The 20,353-nt window shown below is 39.9% G+C and overlaps 1 protein-coding gene across 1 annotated transcript in view; it reads left to right on the plus strand.

Annotated features, from left to right (window-relative positions):
* The window catches only part of Slc35d2 (solute carrier family 35 member D2), a 57,686-nt gene that overhangs the window by 3,922 nt on the left and 33,411 nt on the right, over window positions 1–20,353 (plus strand). The window contains exons 2-6 of the mRNA XM_090329048.1: window positions 6,045–6,078; window positions 7,215–7,301; window positions 13,638–13,705; window positions 16,950–17,021; window positions 18,656–18,724. Of these exons, the coding sequence (XP_090185174.1) occupies window positions 6,045–6,078; window positions 7,215–7,301; window positions 13,638–13,705; window positions 16,950–17,021; window positions 18,656–18,724 (330 nt within the window). The remainder of the gene's footprint in view (window positions 1–6,044; window positions 6,079–7,214; window positions 7,302–13,637; window positions 13,706–16,949; window positions 17,022–18,655; window positions 18,725–20,353) is intronic.

Here is a 20,353-nt window from a genome sequence, read left to right on the forward strand (position 1 = left end):
TACTCAAGAGGCTGAAATCCAGCCCAGGCAGGAAACTAGCCCAGGCAGGAAAAGTTTGTAACTCTTTTTTTTTGCCAGTCCTGGGGCTTGAGCTCAGGGCCTGAGCATTGTCCTTAGGCTTTCTCAAGGGTAGCACTCTACCACTTGAGCCACAGCACCACTTTTCTATGTATGTGGTACCAAGGAATAGAATCTGGGCCTTTCTGCATGCTAGGCAAGCACTCTTAACACTAGGCCAAACTCCCAGCCCCTAGAGTACTAGTTTTGAGCAAAACCCTCAGGGATAGTGCCAAGGCCCTGAGTTTAAGCCTTAGGACTTGCACGCGCGTGCGCGCGTGCGCTCACACACACACACACACGCTCACACACACACACACACACACACACACACACACACACGAGCTGGATTTTTTTCTTACCCAGTATGACTACCTTAAAGATGGGGACATGTCCTTTTAGTTCCCTCACAGCTCCTGCTCTGTTGAAACTGCATTTTTCAATCCCTTTCTGTCTCCCTTGCTATAGGTCCTGAGCTCCAGGTGATTTTTATTCAATCTTCATCTTCCTTTCTATCCCGACTTGCGTCAGTCTTCATCTGACTTCAAGTCCATTAACCTAATGTCTGGATCTAGTCTGGTCTCATCTCCAGCAAGTGTCCTGCACTTACTTTCCATGGATGGCTACTCTCAGGATATCTGTCCCCTCCAGTCACCACTGCTTATTGTCCCCACCCCCATCCCTTTGGGATGTGATCTCTATCTTATCTCTTGCCGTTCCTGCTCCTCCTGACATGACTTACCTGGTCCCTCTGAGAGCACTCTTGGAGGGATAACAGACCACTCCATTTCCTCTCTTAAGTTGGCTTGTCTTTGTCATTTCCTTGCCTCCTTGAACACTGGGTCGAGCTCTGAGCATTGAGAATATTACACTGCGTCGGGGCTGCTGGCTACTTTCTTTGATCAGAAATAGCTTTATCCTTTTATTCCATACTTTATTCATCCTGAAACTTTTTATGGCCCTTCCCTTTACCCTTCTGACACTTCATAGAGAACACAGAAACCACCGCAAGTAACTTATTCTCCACTATCCGTTGTCACTGGATGTTAAATTGAATGGCTCGATTTATTTCACCTTAAAGAGCTTTGGCCAGACTACTTCACAGCTGGCCCTGTGACTTTCATATCGAACCTTATCAAGGACTGTCTCAGCATAGAGAAACGTAACTCAGGATCTGCATCCAAGCTAAGACGTCTAATACAACTAGCTCTGAGTTGTACTTCTGTTTGAAATTTAGGTTTTACTACATTCAGTGGAAACAAGAGCAAATGAAGTTTAACTCAAACAATTGTCAGTGTTCAAATATAGTCATGACTCTGGATGCGTACAGGATTGACCCCAGGACTTTGTCAGAATACCAAAATCCTCAGCGACGCAGCTTCTTCATGCAAAATGTGTAGCATTTGTTTGTAACCCATGCACATCTTCCCATATTTCAAGCATCTCTAATTTACTTAGAACACCTAACTGCATGTGAATAGTGTTATACTACGTTATCTAGGGAGCAGTGACAAGAAAATGTCTGCACGTGTTCTATACAGATGCATTTCTTTTCCCTGAAAATAATTTGCTCCACAGTTGGTTGAATCTGTGGATAGGAAACTGCAAGTTTGGAGAGCCAACTGTATACATTTCTTCACTAAAAGAGCACTGTCTCTGAGCTCTTCAGCTCAAGCCTACCACCCCTCCTCTGGGCCTGGTCACTGACCCTGAGCTCTTCAGCTCTACCGCTCTACCCCAGGAGCCAAACCTCACTTCCCATTTTTTAGTGATTAATTGGAGATAAGAATCTCTTGGTCTTTTGTGCCTGGGCTGGCTTTGAACCGGATCCTCAGATCTCAGCCTTCTGAGTAGCTAATATTACAGTCCTGACCCATTGCACCCGACTAAAAGTTAATATTTCTTTTTTTTTTTTTTTGCCAGTCCTGGGCTTGAGCTCAGGACCTGAGCACTGTCCTTGGACTTTCTCAAGGCTAGAGCTCTACCACTTGAGCCTCAGCACCACTTCCAGCTTTTTTCTATGTATGTGGTACCAAGGAATTGAACCCGGGTCCTCATGCATGCTAGGCAAGCACTTTAACCACTAGGCCAAACTCCCGGCCCCAAAAGTTAATATTTCTTAAAACATTCCTTTAAGAGTGAGATATCATTAAGAAGTTATAGTTATTATTATTATTATTATTATTATTATTGAAGTGTTGGGGATGGAGCCCAGGGCCTTGTAAATGAATAGGCAAGAGCTTGACCACTGAGTTAATCTCAACCTTATCATGCAAAATTCAAACCTATGTTTCAACATTAGATATGTATAATTTCTCTTCTCTGAAACAAGAAACTGGGTACCTTCTCCTCCCTATGTTTCCCCAACCCTTCTTGTCTTGTTTGATAACGTATCATGATATTTTGTAATCTTATCGTGTGTGTGTGTGTGTGTGTGTGTGTGTGTGTGTGTGTGTGTGTGTGTGAGATGTGCCAGTACTGGGGTTTGAATGCAGGGCCTTATTCCCTCCCTTAGTGCACTTAGCTTTTTCCACTCAAGGGTGGAGCTTTATCACTTGAACCACATTGTCACTGCCAGTTTTTTGTTTGTTTGTTTTCTGTTAAATTGGAGATGAGAGTTTCACACCCTCTCTCCCGGCTTGCTTTGAACTGACCTCTTCAGTTGGCTCTTTTCAGCTTTGGAGTAGCTAGGATTACAGATGCAGACCATTAGCACAAGGCTCTTTGAATCTGTTGTACATTTAATTGGAATAGCCATCACAAGCCAAGTGTGGTAGCTTATGTCTGTAATCCTAGATACGCAGGAGACTGAGATCTGAGGAGCCTAGTTCAAAGCAAGCCAGGGCAATACAAAGCAGTGAAACTCTTATTTCCAATTAACCTCTAGAAAAGGTGAAGTGGGGCTATGGCTCAAGAGTAGGGTGGTAGCCTTGAGCTGAAAAGCTCAGGGACAGCACCCAGGCCAGAGTTCAAGTCCCATGACCTCCCCTCAAAAAAAAAAAAAAAAAAAACCATCACAAGCCCTTTTACCACAGTGTCCGAAGTCCTGAGTTCTTACATTTTTTCCCTCATCACAGATCACCGCTGGGACTCCATTATCAGATTTTAGAGAGAGAGAGACAGAGGGAGAGAGAGAGAGAGAGAGAGAGAGAGAGAGAGAGAGAGAGAGAGAGAGAGAGAGAGAGAGAGAGAGAGAGAGACAGAGAGAGAGACAGAGAGACAGAGAGAGAGACAGAGAGAGAGACAGAGAGAGAGACAGAGAGAGAGAGACAGAGAGAGAGACAGAGAGAGAGAGAGAATGTGTGTGTAATTCATGACTTCTATTACTGTCTTTGAACACCTTCAAGAGATTTTGCTTTTGTTACACTGTGTTCTTTGAGTTTTGAAGATTCCTGGTTTTTTTTCCTCTTCATGTCAGAAAAGCTAGTCTTTTTTGTCCTTGAACCATCTTCTTTTTTCTCTCTGTTGAGTTCTTTAGTCCAGGGCAAGCCATCAGATTGACTTGGTATCATTGGTCTTTCTTGTCTGTATTTGTCTTTCAGAATTTGTCTTCTCCCTCCAGATTCACTGTACTTGTCTTGGTGTTGGCAGCTCAATTTTACCCATGGCTATGTAGTTCCTTGGGTTCTGAAAGGTTATTTGTGCGGCAAGTTCCTTGTTTTGCTCTCCTGAGATCTGCTTGTTCTCTGTTCACTGCAGTTGGCTCTTTTCTATCTGATTCTGTGCTCTTATTTTCTTGATGTGCCCTTGTTCTTACTAAAGAGTTCTCTAGTCGTAAGTAAATTAGTGAGTATTCCTTCTATTGGACACGTTGGTCTTACTTCCATAAACCCTTCATTTTTGATGTTGCACTGTTGAATTGTCATCCGGTAATTTTTTTCTCAGTGTTGCAGGCTGAACTCTGAAAAGGTAGGCAGTATATTTTGGAGCTACTTGGAGATGAGAGTGGAAAGAGTGAGACGATGAGCTGTGGTGCAGTCATAGCAAAGGCTTCAGCCCAGGGACCGACTCTACAACTGGGATGGCTTTGCATCACTCTCCTGAGTGGGGTGAGGGGTCCTGGCCTTTATACCCCATATAAATTGTTAGTTGGATGCAGGTTGCTTTAGGAGGCTGGAATGCTGTTGTCAGGAGTAATTTAGTCAGGAAAGAGATATGTGGGTGACACCACCAGAATCCAGAGTTTATTTTCTTCTCAGGTGGTAAATGTCTAGTCATTCCTTCAATATTCTCTAGGAAAATAGACCTTCCTCTTTCTCTCTCTCTTTCTTTCATTCTTGTTTTCATCCCTCCCACCCTCCCTCCCTTCTTTTCTTTCTTCCTCCCTGCCTCTCTTTCTCTCTATTTCTCTATTATTCTTTCATTCTTTGCTGTTTTGATGGTATTTTTAGCTTTTTTATAGTAGCCTAAGAAGATACATGGGAGGCAGAGAATGGGTGATGATCATGTGAGCAAGCCAGTTGCGGTAGGCTGTGCCCTTGTTGAGTAGGATGAGGTAGGGACTATTATGACTTTCACCCACCACGGTGTATCATTACCCCACATGTGAGTGAATCTGGCTCTGTGTCTGTTTCCTTTTCTTGTCCTGTTGAATTGTCATTATACAAGTATCACACACTCTCATTTATTATAGCAAATGAATCCTAATACCCAGGAGGATAATTCTCCTACCTTTTTTTTCTGTGCCAGTTCTGAGGCTTGAACTTAGGGCTTGAGCCACACCTTTACTTCCAGCTTTTTGATAGTTTATTGGAAATAAGAGTCTTATGAACTTCGCTGCCTGGGTTGACTTTGAACTGTGATCTTCAGATGTCAGTCTCCTAAGTAGCTAGAATTACAGATATGAGCCACTGACACTTGGCTCTACTTTGTTCTTTGTTAAGATTGTCATGGGTGATTTTTGCTTCTTTGGCTTTCCATTCAATTTTAATATCAACTGTTTTGTTTTAATAAAATATGCATGGGTATGTTTACTGAGATTGCACTGCTTAATTTTATAGGTCAATTTGAGGAGAATAAACATTACTCGATTATTAAATTTCTAACTTGTGATCTTTAGGTCTTCCTCATTTATTTATTTGTTTGTTTGTTTGTTTGTTTGTTTATTCATTCATTCTTGTCAGCCATGGGGCTTGAACTCTGGGCCCAGGCATTGTCCCTAAGCTCTTCAGCTCAAGTCAAGCAGTCTACCATGTAAGCCACAGTGCCACTTTCAGCTTTCTGGTGGTTAATTAGAATTAAGAGCCACTGGCTCTCGACTAATTTTTTTCATATTTGTATATTTTTCTATATTCAGCATCCTTTCTAAAATTATTTTTATTAATTCTAATCTGATTATTTTTCTTTTTTCTTTTCTTTTTTTTGCCAGTCCTGGCTTTGAACTTAGCCTGAGCGTTGTCTTTGGGCTTTCTCAAGGCTAGAGCTCTATCACTTGCACCACAGCATCACTTCTAGCTTTTTCTATGTGTGTGATACTTCGGAATTGAACCCAGGTATTCGTGCACGCAAGACAAGCACTCTATTACTAGGCCAAATTCCTGGCCCCTCTGATTCTTTTTCTTTTCCTTTTTTTTTGCCAGTCTTGGAGTTTGAACTCAGGGCTTGAGCACTATCTTTGGGCTTTTCCTCAATGCTAACACTGTACCACTTGAGCCATAGCACCATTTCCAGCTTTTCTATGTATATGATACCAAGGAATCAAATCCGGATCTTTGTGCATGCTAGGCAAGCAGTCTACCATTAGCCAAACTCCTAACCACCCTTTGATTATTTTTTACATACATAATTATATCTGTTTTGCCTACAAAGGGCAAAAGAAAATTTTGAGTTTATCAATGGTCAACTAACAATATGAAAAAGAAATACACAAGTGTCAAATAAGTAAGTTTGTCATTAAGTTTCCATTGCTTCCCAGCATAATGTTTCATTTATTTTCTTCAAATCTTTGTATGTTGCTAAACTGATTTGTTATTCTATGTTTTTTGTAGCTTCCCATCACCAATTGTTCTTGGAATTGGACAGGTAAGTAGGAAAACCAAAAACCTGTCTCTTAATTAGTCATTGGTATAGATAATGAACAAAACAAAAGTACAGGGACAATTCCTGGGATCTGAGTTTAAACTCCATATGCTGTGCATACCCACCCACCTACACACACACACACACACACACACACACACACACACACACAGATTAGTAAAGTTTGTTTTAAAAGTCCAAATTATATTTATTTTAAATAAATGGTACTGTATATTTTAAGAACTATAAAATAAGTAAAAATGACAATATTATTTTTATAATTTATATAATTGCATTATAATTCACACTTAAAATTCATGATGGGTCTGAGTCACGTAAGCATATGGGCAGATATTACTTAAAACTCATTAGGATCATGATGCAGGATTACAATCATTTGAAGCAGTTTTTCAATTTTTTTTTCTGAACTTTGCACAGGAAAATTATGCCCAAAGTTTGAAAATAATAATACAACTGATTTCTAACATACCTAGTGTATATTAGCTATATGTAACTTACCTAAGGTAAGTTCCCCTTTAATGGGGAAGCATGAGCTTAAGCTTAATATGTGAGCATAATGCTCTCGGCTTACTGTGAAGCTTTGTCTGTGGCTATTCTGGTCATTCTTGGGTCACCACATTCCTTTTTGTACCTGCCACTTTTCCTAGAGCCCCAAGATCATGTCCGTGTGACATTTTGTCAACACTTTCTTTCTTTTCTTTGTTGATCATGAGGCTTGAACCCTAGGCCTGGGCTCAAGGCCTAGCCCTTCAGCTCAAGGCTAGCACTCTACCACTTTGAGCCATAGCACCACTTCCAGTGTTCTGGTGGTTAATTGAATCTGAGTCTCATGGACTTTCTTGCTGGAGCTGGCTTTGAACTGCAATCTTCATATCTCAGCCTCGTGAGTAGCCAGGATTACCGATGTGAGCCATCACACCCAGCTTTTGTCTACATTTCTGATAGAAGTACAGTGGCAGAAAAAGCAGTCAACACTCCATGAAATGCTTGGTTTCTTTTCTCTGAACCTTTAAAATATTTCTTTTTATCATTTGTTTTGAGAATGTTTCCTTCTAATGATATCATACTTAAGGCAATTTTCCTTGATATTTTGCTGAAATTATTTTTCTTTCCTCCAGATGGCAGCCACCATAATGATACTGTATGTGTCTAAGCTGAATAAGATAATTCACTTCCCTGATTTTGATAAGAAAATTCCCATAAAGGTACGTAATATAAATACTATACAACTAGGAATTGAAATGAGATCCATTTCTATACACACTGTATTTTCTCCTTTCCTTTCTTAATTTTATTTTGTTTGGGTTGTTTATTTTCTTTCTTTTCTTTTCCTTATTGGAAGTACTAGAGATTGAACTTAGTGTACCACACTTGGTAAACAGGCACAATATTCCTAAACCACTCTTCCAGCTTTTGGTTTGGTGCCTGTCCTGGGGCTTGAACTCAGAGCCTGGGCTCTGTCCCTGAGGTCTTTTGCTCAAGGAGAGTACTCTGCCACTTGAGTCACCTCCACTTCCAGCTTTGGTAGTAAATTGGAGATAAATATCTCACAGACTTTTCTACCCAGATTTGTTCCAAACCACGATTCTAGGACCTTAGCTTCCTTAGTAGCTAGAATTATAGATGTGAACCACTGGTGCCTAACTTAGCACTTGTTTTGCGTTAAATCTTTTTTGGAATTGATTTTGGTGAGTGGTGTAAGCTAAAAGTCTAATTGCGTATTTCCCCCTAGACAGATTTGTCACAAATTCAGTTGAAAAGAGCCATCTATTGTGTGTTAGAGTGTCATGGACCTCATATGAATGGACTATTTCTGCACTAGTTTTGCATTTTCATTTGTTTTCTACACCTTTGTTCACACTTGTTTTTGTAATACAGGCATCTGAACTGAGCCTCACATTTGCTCGTCAGGCATTCAACCACTAAGCACTAATTATTATAGATAGGTTGATTGATTTTAAAAGCCTGGATATCTGGAGACGTGAGTCTCTCTGATTATTGGCTCTTTACATTTCTGTATCCTATCGGAAACCATTTGTCAAATGCTAATGAGGTTGGGATTGATGATTCCATTGAAACTTTAAACCAATTTGGGAAGAATTGATATCTACAAAGTATTGCATTTTTAACCCATAAAACACCTTTTCTTTAATTACCTTCAATAAAGTTTCACAATCATTTCTGTAGAGTGTTAGCATTTTCATTAGATTTATTCTGATTTGTAAGATTTGTGCATGTACCTTTTAAAACTAATTATTGAAATTAGAGGTATGTCTTTTTATAGTTCTTTTCTGCATGGTTTTGTACCTAAAAGTATAGAATGTTAGTAATAATATATCCTTTTTGACTTTTTAATGTAAACAATCAGGTCATGTACAAAAAAAAATTACACTTTTGTTCTAACATTCCTTATCTCCACACCTTTGCTGGCAGGAAACATTGTTCTTCCATTTGAGTATTTAAATATCATTCACTTTTGATTTCACTTTGACATAAGCCTTAGATTGGTGACTTTCTAATCCTATTTGTGTCTGCCTTAGCCAGATGGTTTCTCAGACCTTATCATATGACCCACAGATCTGACCTGATCTTGCCACCTTACGTGACCGTACAGATAAATCAATAGAAATAGCAATACAGGGTATCCTTGCTTTCAAGGGGAAACCTTTTAACAATTTATCATAAGGTAGGTTTCTTGTCACTACCTTTCCTAGATGTTCCCTCTCTGTTTTGCTACATAACTTAGTGGCTCAAACAATATCCACTGTATTATCTTCCACAGTAAATAAGGGATTCCAGAAGGGCTCCATGGGGGAAGTTCTGCTTAAGGCTTTAATGGCTGCAGACAAAACATCTGAAACTATATTAGTGAGGGATTTTGTTAGTGCAGCTGGGGTTTTATGCTCTGTCTTTCTCTCCCCACCCTCCTTCTAGAACTTCTACAGGTGCTCCCTAGTGTAGGCTCACTTGGGATACCTTACAGAATGTCAGGCACAGGGGTGAGGAACAGTTACATGGTGGCAGAAGGCTTGTGGGTGAGTGTTCTGACAGGCTCAAACTTGTTTTCTGTGAATCCTTCTCAGAGGCTACACGGCATCTTTTCTACTATGCTCCATTAGTCAAGTCAGCTCCTTTCAACTTTAGGAAGACATCCACAGACTCCACATCTGGGGTGGGAGGAAAAAAGGCATGCCAAAGTCACATTATAGAAAGAGCAGATGAGATACCATCACAGCTGGTACCTGTTTGTGGATTTTTTTTTCTTGGTGTTTCTGTCACCTCTGTCTGTCTTTCTGTCTCTCCATCATCTCCATCTCCATCATCTATATCCATATCCGTCTATATTTTGATCTCTGTTCTTCTCCCTGTTACATATCTATATCTGTATCCATATATCTATATCTGTATATTTGCATTGGTTGATTGGTAGATTGTATGGCTGCATGTCTAAGAAGATAAATTAAGTCTTCCTGGTGAGTTAAGTCTTCCTGGTTATATGAAGTGCATGATAGAGCTGTTCAGCTTCAGGTGTTTTTGGTCATAGCTTAGAAATTGCAACAGACATACCTAGCTTAGCAAATTCTAAAGTTGGTTAATAAATAAATGCCTCTCCCTGCACTCCATTGACCTCTCTTTTTAACTCTGGCTTTCTTGTCATCAAATAATTCTCTATAGTCATTAAACTCTCACACTTGCATATATTTTATTTATTTACTTATTTTGCCAGTCCTGAGGCTTGAACTCAGCGCCGGAGCACCATCTTCGGGCCTTCTCAAGGCCATAGCTCGATCACTTGAGCCATAGCACCACTTCCAGCTTTTTTTCTGTGTATGTGGTACTGAGAAATCAAATCCAGGTCTTTGTGCATGCTAGGCAAGCATTCTACCAGTAGGCCAAACTCCCATATTTCTTTTTTAAACACCAATATTTGAGCATGTTTACCACTTAATTTACTTTCCTTCCCTTTTGGCCTTTCACACTTCCCCTTTTCTCCCTAATTGGAGCTCTTCCTTTGGAATTTGTTTTTCCACTGCAGTGAATTCCCTGGTTTTGTCTGAATTGTTGAATTAAAATTAAGTTAGTCCTAAGACTGCCCTGCACATATTGGCCTGAAGGTTTCTGTGTCCTGCAATTTAACATGATATATAAACAGACTATAAAAGACACATAATAAGTAATTAAATCTCAACCAGTCACAAGGAGCTAACTGTTCAAACCATGTCCAAATAGGGTTGAAGGCTGTAGCCAATCAGGCCATCTCTGTACCTCACTTCTCTTTTTCTGCAGAGTTTCCTTAGGCACTAAGACAGATTGTTGCCAATTGTAATAGCTAAATAAAGCCAACAAAGAGCTGCAAAACTAGTTTTGTAGCAGTTTTGTCTTTTAACATCTACAAAAGTCAGTTTTATCTCTTTTTTTCCTTTTTCTTTGCCAGTTGTAGGGCTTGAACTATGGGTATAGGTGTTGTCTCTGTGCTTTTGTGCTCAAGACTAGCATTCTACCACTTGAGCCACAGCTCCACTTCTGGCTTCTGTGGTTAATTGGAGGTAAGAATCTCTTGGACATTCTTGCCAGGGCTGGCTTTGAATTGAGCTGTGTGTATATGCATAGAACCTTGTACATCTTATCATTTATCTTTGTATTTTAGCTCTAGCTTCCACATATAAGATATGTGCTGTTTATCCCCTGAAGCCTGACTTCACTGAATTTTTTTTAGGTTCATCCATTACCCTTCAAACAGCATAATATTTTTCTTTCTGATAGATGAGTAAAATTCCATTGCATACATGTACCACATGCACACACCCAACATACTTACACACACACATGCAGAAATGGAAGCAACTGACTTTTGAAACCCAGCCCCTCTAAAACTAGAATTGCATCAGTTGTGTTATTATGGAGTTATTTGTAGACTGCGAACAAGACTAACAAGTAAGGGGGCAGGTCCTAGATCCACTATCTTCTCTTCTTTATATCCGCTTACTGCAGCAAATGCCCTGTTCATTTATTTATTTATTTATTTAGCCAGTCCTGGGACTTAAACTCAAGGCCAGAGCTCTACCACTTGAGCGACAGCACCACTTCTGGCTTTTTTTTTTTTAATGTATTTGGTACTGAGGAATCAAACCCGGGTCTTCATGCATGCTAGGCAAACACTCTACCACTAGGCCAAACTCCCAGCCCAGCAAATCTTTTTTTTTAATTCAATTATTATTATAAAGGTAAGGTACAGAGGGGTTTCAATTATGTAAGTCTGATAAAAAGTACATTTCTTTTTGGATAATGTTACCCCTTTCCTCACACTCTCTTCGTTTTTCCCTCCCATCCCCTCCAACACATTGTACAGTCCATTTTCTTTTTCCTTCCTTCCTTCTTTCCTTCCTTCCTTCCTTTCTTCTTTATTTTTGTTGGTCATAGGGCTTGAACTCTGAGCCTAGGGCTGGGCGCTGTCCCTGAGCTCTTCAGCACAAGGCTAGCATTTTTTTACCACGTGAACCATGACACCACTTCCAGTTATCTGGTGGCTAATTGGAAATAAGAGTCTCATGGACTTTAATGCCTGGGCTGGCTTTGAACCTTGATCTTTACATCTCAGCCTCCTGAGTAGCTACGATTATAGGTGTGAGCCACTGCATGCCCAGCTTGTACAGTTCATTTTCAACAGTGTTCAGTGAATACCAGTGCTGCATTCTACAGCAAATCTGCTCATAAAATTGGATCATTTTTGGCAGATAATACTAGTATCTCAAACTGTTACAAAGGATGAAGTACCTGAGTTGTGTGCTTAAGGTCTTTTGAGTGGAGAAAGCAAGATTGGGTTCATCTGGATAACAATGGCCTATTATATTTGTTATGAAAAATTCTGTGCTGTTGTGATCTTATAAAAGGATCTTGAAGCAGAAAAATAATCTGGCTAGGCAATTAGGGAGGAAGTCCCTTCCATAGGAGGTTCTGCATCCCTCATCAAGCCTGTGTGCAGGCCGAAAGGCAGGGCCCGAGACATCCACCGCCTTATCTTGAGTAGTTGCACAAGTAGAACATCACTCTTTGCCCTGGAAGATTTGCACCTCTGTAGCCAACTGATTAGACCTCAGAGGTGTGGGCTTGAACGGGCACCCAAGTCAGAGGGTTTAAAATGCGCATGGAGCTCTTGGGCAGGCTTGATTGGAGCCTCTTATAGGGTTTGGGGACTGATAAGGTGCATGGGCTAGCCTGTGATTTTAGAACCATGTAGCTCTCTCCTAGAGAAGCCTTATTAACCCGTTAGCTTTATTAACTTACTCCAGGTAGTATGCTTCCTTGAGACCACCTGTGTAGCAGAAGCTCTGCTTCTATCATTTCCCTTGTGATCTTTGCTGTTTGAGTTCTCCCTCAGTGTCCCTGCACTTGTTCTTTGAGACCACAGAAACAATGAACCTGATCCAGGTGTTACAGGTTTCAGAAGCAGTGTCTCTCAGCAAACCCAGTAAAAGTACAATTGTTACATGGTTTGATCTCGGTAGACAATTAATCATTGTTGTCTAAATGTGGCTAGTGTGCACTACTATTTGAAAAGATTGACAATCTTGTGGCAATTTCCAATAAAAGATAGGAAATTCCTTTTGTCCATATAGACAGGTACAAATGCTCAAGAAATATTCTCCCTCAACTCACCTACTCAACCAGGGAATTTTCCTTCAAAAAAAGCCCTTGACCATATGCTCTGTGTGTGTGTGTGTGTGTGTGTGTGTGTGTGTGTGTGTGTGTGCGCGCGCGCGCGCGCATGCACGTTAGCTGTGTGTGCTGGTCCAGGTCTTGAACTCAGAGCCTGGACACTGTCTCTAAACATTTTTTAGTCAACATTAGCACTCTACCATTTGAGCCACAGCTCCATTTCTGACTTTTCGGAAGTTCATCAGAGATAAAAGTCTCACAGACTTTCCTTTCCAGTCTGACTTCAAACCTCAATGCTCAGATATCAATCTCCTTTCTGAGTTGCTAGGATTAAAGGCATGAGCCACCAGTACCTGGTATTGCCAGTTTTCTTTAGGACAATAACAATATTTTACTAATGCAGGCAAAGTTAAGATTTCAGCTTCTTGCGAGTGTGTGTGTGTGTGTGTGTGTGTGTGTGTGTGTGTGTGTGTGTGTCCATATTGGTCCTGGGCTGAACTCATGCTCAGTCATTGTCCCTGAGCTTTTGTGCTGAAGGATAGTGCTCTGACTTTGAGCCACATTCTACTTCTAGCTTTTGGGTCGTTAACTGGAAATAAGAGTCTCATGAATTTTCCTGCTTGTACTGGCTTTGAACCATGATTCTCAGATTTTGGCCTCCTCAGTAGCTAGGATCCTTTCACCTTCCTACCTCTACCCCAGGATAATAGTTATGTGGAAAAACTTATGGATATGTTTTGGATTCTGGAAAATTTAGTCAGTTCAGGAAAAGGTACAGAATATTTTGCCTTACTGGTGGAGTACAAACATCACCATTTTTGTACATGGAGGAAAATTCATTATTTGTGTTCTAACCAGCTATGCTCTCTTCCTCTTTATTGAAGCTATTTCCGCTGCCTCTTCTATATGTTGGAAACCACATCAGTGGATTATGGAGCACCAGTAAATTAAGGTACTGTGAAGGAAATGGTTGACGGAAAGTTTGTCGCCCATCTGCGTTCAGCAGTTCAAAGACCAAGTTTGATTTTCCAGAATTCTTCTTGGGTTACACATACAACACAAAAATATTTACTTTTAAGGAAGTATCCCTTTTATTCCCCCTTAACTTCTTTCCTCTTCTTAAGTTCAAGTTTTTTTTGTTTTATTTTAATTCAGGAAAAATAAATGACTGCAATATTCATCATCATATTGACACGCTTGGTGAACTTTCTCCCACCTGCTGGGGAAACCTCACTCCAACAGAGCCTCTGAGCCTGTCAGTAAAGTTTTCTTTTTCTTTTTTTTAATTTTTAAGCTTAAAAATTATTAGCCCATAGTAATTGTACAAAGGTTTTTGTTTTTGTTTTCTTATCTTTTTCAGATCTAAGGACCAAACTCAGGGCCTTACACTTGCTAGGTGTGTATCCCCTGAGACCCTGAGCTAAATCCCCAACTAATTTTCCCCTTTTCAATTTTTTTTAATTTTTAGTGAGATCTGGGGCTTGAATTGAGGGCCTAGGTATGGTCCCTTAGCATTTTCGCTTGAGTCTGTCACTCTACTAGTTGAGCCATATTCTACTTCAGGCTTTTTGTTTTTTGTTTTGTTTTTCCTTTGCCAGTCCTGGGGCTTGAACTCAGGGCCTGAGCACTGTCCGTGGACACTATTTGCTCAAAGCTAGCTCTCTGCCACTTGAGCCACAGCACCACTTCCAGCCTTTTCTGTATATGTGATACTGAGGAATCGAACCCAGGTCTCCGTGCATGCTAGGTGAGCACTCTACCACTAGACTATGCTCCCGGCCCTACTTCAGGCTTTTTACTAGTTAGTTGGAAATAAGAGTCCCACAGACTATTATCTCACAGTCTTTAGACCCTAGCCTCCTAAGTAGCAAGGATTATAGGTATGTGCTGTCAGCAGCTGGTGTCTCCATTCATTATTTTAAATGTACATTGTTTGTACCAAAGGGCTTGTTTCAGAGGATATTGAAACAAAAGCCATATAATGAATGATTGCTGTCCTTAATGTGCTATGTTATCTCTCATCTCTTTTGCTGTTCCTTGGTTATCGCATATTGTCACTTTGTTATCTGATATATTGGATACATTTGTATTTGGTTACTTGAAATTGGACAGGGAAGGGGGGAAAAACAAGAGGGGGGTAGGGGGGAGGGTAATGGGACCAAGGCAGGTGAAAGGGTATCAATGTATGTGAATTAATGCACCTTCTATCTGACAAATATCATGTAACCCTTTTATTAATTACAATAAAAAATATTTAAAAAAAAAAAGAAAGTTGTTTTGAGAGCAGAATGGGTATGGTCGGATGACCTTGAACTTAGAATCTTCCTGCTTCATCATCCCAAGGGCTGGGATTATAGGTATGTGCTATCATGTCTGACTTTTTAAAGGTTTTCATTTTTATGAAATGCTGTTTAACTATTTTTAGGGATTTTTCCCCTCCAGTACCAGGAATCAAACACAGAGTCTTTTAATGATAGGCAGGCATTCTACCATAGAATTACATCCATAGGCTATTTTTCTTTGGCTGAGTGGGCTTTTAGTGTTGTAACTAATAAGACTTCTTTTTGACTGAAGATTATGAGCAATTGCTGCAATCTTTATAAAAATTTCATAGTTTGAGCCAGGAGTTTGGCCTGGTGGTGGAGTGCTTGCCTAGCATGCGCGAAGACCCGGGTTCAATTCCTTGGTACCACATACACAGGAAAAAAACCAGAAATGGTGCTGTGGCTTAAGTGGTAGTGCTCTTGCCTTGAGAAAGTCCAAGCACAGGGCTCAGGCCCTGAGTTCAAGACCTGGGACAGGCAAAAAAAATTTCACAATTTGAGTTCTTACGTTTAGATCCTTGATTACATATTGAGTTAGTTTTTCATATATGATCTGAGTAGGAGTCCAAATTCCTTCTTTTCATATGAGTGTTCATTTTTCCCAGGACCACTTATGGAAAAGATTATTCCTTCCTGTATGTACTTTTTTTCTGATAACCTAACTAAAAGTCAAATGGCCAAATCTGGACATGATGGTATACATCTGAAATCCTAGCACTTAGGGAAACCCTATCTGACAATAATTGTAAGGATTTATTTAATGACTCCTAATTCTATTTCATTGGTTTTAAAATTATTAAATTAGTACTGGATAGTCTAGATTATCATAGTTTTATAGTAGTAAGTTTAACTTTAGAAATATTGTTTTGGCTTTTTGGATTCCTTGAATTTCTATATTTATTTTGGAAATCAATATGTTGGTTTTTGTAAAGGAAAAGACAAAGCAATCCAACTGGTATTTGAATAACTTTTAGGTTGAATCTATATGTGACTGTGGGATGATATTATTTTATCTCTATTTTTATTATTCAATCTGAGTTAATAATAGCAAATGTGATAAGGAAGGGTAATGCCTTGTATCTAATTTGGAAAGTGATTGGACTCAATTAAAAATATAGAACACACCAGCACTGGTGGTTCACATCTCTAATCCTACCTACTGAAGAGGCTGAGATCTGAGGATTCAAAACCAGCATCAGCAGAAAAGTCCAGAAGACTGATTTTTCAAATAACCACCAAAAGGCTGGAAGTGAAACTATAGCTCAAGTGATGAAGCATCAGCCTTGAGCAAAAAGCTAAGTGAGATCAAAGGAGGATATTCTTAGGAGAGGAACACAAAGATGATGCCTCTGTGCCACTAATCTTATAAAATAATATTTATGGAAATGAACTCCAGGAAACAGAAGCAAGAGTTTTATTTTCTGTTTGTTTTTCTGTCTTTGTGAGGGGAAGGAGGTGCAGAAATAGACCAAGAGTGAACAAATGCAGCAGTGATACTCACTGGATACTGTGCTGGAAATAAATTGTACAACTGAAGAGGGAAAAGACAGGAATGCAAAACTTTAGGAGAATGAAGGAAAGAGTGCCCCTGTCCAAAAAGAAATGCACTCATTACCTGACTTATGAAATGGTAACCTCGATGTACCTACATCACCTTTGTAATAACTATAAAATATTTAATTAAACAAAAGTTGTGTGACTGTGCCCAGGCCCCAAGTTCAAACCCCAGTACCTGCACACACAAAAATATTTTATATCTCTAGTTCACTACATATCTCTGTATCTGTATATTTACGTAGCTGTAAGATGTGTAAATCAAAATGCCAGCCAATGCGAGGTGTCTGACATTATCCTCCAATCTTTCCCTGACAGCCTTCCAATGTTCACTGTGCTCAGGAAATTCACCATCCCGCTCACTTTACTGCTGGAAATCATCATCCTCGGGTGACTTGTTTTTCCTTCATTCCTCCAATGTGTTCATCTCCCTGCTCTACCCACTGTGTCATTCTCTCCCATTGAGAATCTAGTCTTTTGTACCAAGTAGTTACATTGCTAGTGGCAATGCCTAACAGACAAGTAGCTCATGTACTTAAAAGCTGGTAAATATTCCATAGTCCCTGAAGGAGTTAATGAGAGAGTAAATGAAAAATTGTAACTTAAAGTCAGACAAATGCCACTTGTTCCTAGGAAAATATAGATTCATAATTTGAAAATTATAAAAGAGGAAAATACCACACCCAAACAGATCTAAATCATTTTGCTGAGCCCACTGGAAAACGTAGTGATTTTGGTATAGAGAAGAAAGAAAATCACACACACACACACACACACACACACACACAGGAATGAAAGGCAGAATATCAGGGAGGTCAAATTTGATGCTATGACTATAACATCAGAATAAATTAATTTCTGTCATAGTGATGTAAGATTTCCTCATAGCAGCCAGTTCTGATGGTGCAGGCTTATAATGCTACTCACGAGGCTGAAATGTGAAGGATCAAAGTTCAAAACCATCTCAGGCAGAAAAGTCTTTATGACTTAGTCTCCAAAGTAACGAGCAAAATGTGACTGGAGATATGGCGGAAATGGTAGAGAACCAGTTATGTGTATGTAAGCCAGTTGAGCAAGTATAAGGCTCTGAGTTCAAAGCCCTGTACTGGAAAACAAACAATCCCACACATTTTCTCATAGAGAACACTCAGGCTAGTATCTGGAAAGACAGTCTTGCCAGGTACCATGGCTCACGCCTATAATCCTAGCTATATAAATGGCAGAGATCTGAAGACTGTGGTTCGAAGCCAGCCCAGACAGAAAAATCTGTGAGACTTATCACCAATTAACCTGCAAAAAGCTGGAAGTGGAGGTTTACTTCATCATTATTTGAATGAAAAAAAATCTAAGCAAAATCACAAGGCCCTGAGTTCAAGTCCCAGTACCTACACACACGTACACACACAGAGTCTTGATTTTCTGTGAAAATTATCTAGTAATGAAATTCAGTTGATGGTTCAGTGTTTTAAGCCTTCTGACTGAATTGTATCTTAATCTTTGACAGCTCTAGTCAGTACATACATCTCAGACTATCAATCAGATCTTGTCTGTGTATGCTCTGACATCACTCTAGTGAGATTAAAGAAATCAGTTGGTAACCAGATGCAGAAGACTGCTTAAGATGTAAAATAAATTTGATGAATCACTGGCTGTTAGGTTTTAGCTCTCAATTTACCAGTGTCCATTTTGTTTCTTTTAAATATATAATCTTCTTAAACCGGTGCCAGTGGCTCACATCTATCATCATAGCTGCTCAGGCAGCTGAGATGTAAGATTTGAAGTTCAAAGCCAGCCCTAGCAGGAAAACCATTGAGACTCTTATTTCCAAATAACCAGCAAAAAGCTGGAAGTGGAGCTGTGGTTCAAGTGGTAGAGCACCAGCTAGAACAAACAAATAAACAAAAGCCCTCGGGCACAATGCCCAGGCCCTGAGTCCACACCCCAGACAAAGGAAAATCAAAAATCCAACGTAATTCCTATTTTTAACATTCTCGTTTCCTATTTCCCTTATTCATCTTTTACAGGAAGCAGTATTCACTCAGCATTGTTGCCAGTGTCTTTGCCATTGTGATTGGGGCCCTCATAGCTGCTGGGTGAGTCATCACCATCTTTCTGCTCAATGACATTTTTGTGTCCTGACAATAACCCCACCTGCAGCCTTGCTTTACCATTTTCCATCTGACTGTGATAGAGGTGAGCAACTAGAGGCTAAAAGCTGTTGAAGACAGTGGCCCGTCCCTAACACTTTAACTGGGTCTCACATTGTATTGAACACTACCGAGACTGGAGCAAGAAGTAGACATTATTGTAGATATGCTCTACAGAATGCACTGACTCACTTTTATTACTACATATCTTCAATACAAAATTTTGACTTATAAAGTTCATCAAATTTTGTTTAAAAATTGAGCAAATCTAGCCTGGTGCTGGTGACTCATGTCTATAATCCTAGATACATGCTCAAATACGAGGATTGTGGTTCAAATCCAGCCTGGGCAAAAATCCATGAGACTCTTATTTTCAGTTCATCACAAAAAGCCAGAAGTGGAGCTGTAGTTCAGTTGGTAAAGTGCTAGCCTTGAGTGAAAGAGCTCAGGGACAGCACCCAGATCCTGAGTCCAGATCTGAGCTGGGAGCTTAGATTGGTAATAGAGTGTGTGTGTTTAGCATGCATAGTTGAAGTCCTAGTACCCAAACCCCACACAATCCCCCCTCAACTACCAAAAACCCACAACAGATGTATAAAGCTTTGTGTGCTTGTTTAAATATTCTACAGTACTTTAGCATCTGATATTTCCAATGCTAGAATGTTGCCACTAGATGTATGTGTCTATTTTGGATATGAACCACCATGGTAGCCCAGGACTGCAACTTTAATCATTCACATATGAGTGAAAGTAAGCTGGCATTTTGACTCCTGTCGACTTATAGTGTGGAACCTAATTTATTTGTAGTTATATTTCCTGCTATTATGGCTTAGCTCTACCACCTTGCTATTTCTCAGCATTTCTATGCTTCAGTTTCCTCATCTGTAAAATAAGGGTGATCATAGAAAATAAGCTCATTTGGACAAAGGTTGGAGGAATTTAAACATTAACTTGTTTGTTAACTCATTTAGACCCAACAGTCCAAACTGTTCATTGTATACTAGATAAGGTTTGGCTCTGATGCCATGGTGTCTGCTTGAGGGTTTTTTTTTTCTGTTTCCTCACTTCATATCTCTATAACCAGGGATAGGCTTTTAAACTTCATGTACATCCTTTACTTAGGCTGTAACACCAGAATGTAAATAGCATCTACCTCAGAAGGTCGTTGTGAGAACCATATGAGATAGTTAACAAGTATATTGTCAAATTCGACAAGAGCAATGAACAGTTAGCAGGTATTGTTCTAGTGTGGGGAATCCAACAGTTAAGACAAGTAAACACCAGATCTGGTGGCTCACACCTGTAACTTCAGCTACTCAAGAGGCAGAAATAGGAAGAAAAGCCGTTAGAGATGAGCCAAGACAAAAAGTTAGTGAAACCCTTGTCAATCGGCAAACTGGACAGTGGTGGTACATGCCTATCATCCTAGCTCTGCAGAAGGCATATTTAAGAGGAATGCGATCAGAGGACAGCTTCAGGCAAAAATGTAAGACTCTACTTGGAAAACAACTAAAGCCTACCAGAGGTTGGTGGTATGACTCAAGTGACCTGCCTAACAATCACAAGATTCTGAGT

The sequence above is a fragment of the Megascapheus bottae genome, chromosome 3 (genome assembly GCF_031878675.1).
Source record: "Megascapheus bottae isolate mThoBot1 chromosome 3, mThoBot2.hap1, whole genome shotgun sequence".
NCBI lineage: Eukaryota > Metazoa > Chordata > Mammalia > Rodentia > Geomyidae > Megascapheus > Megascapheus bottae.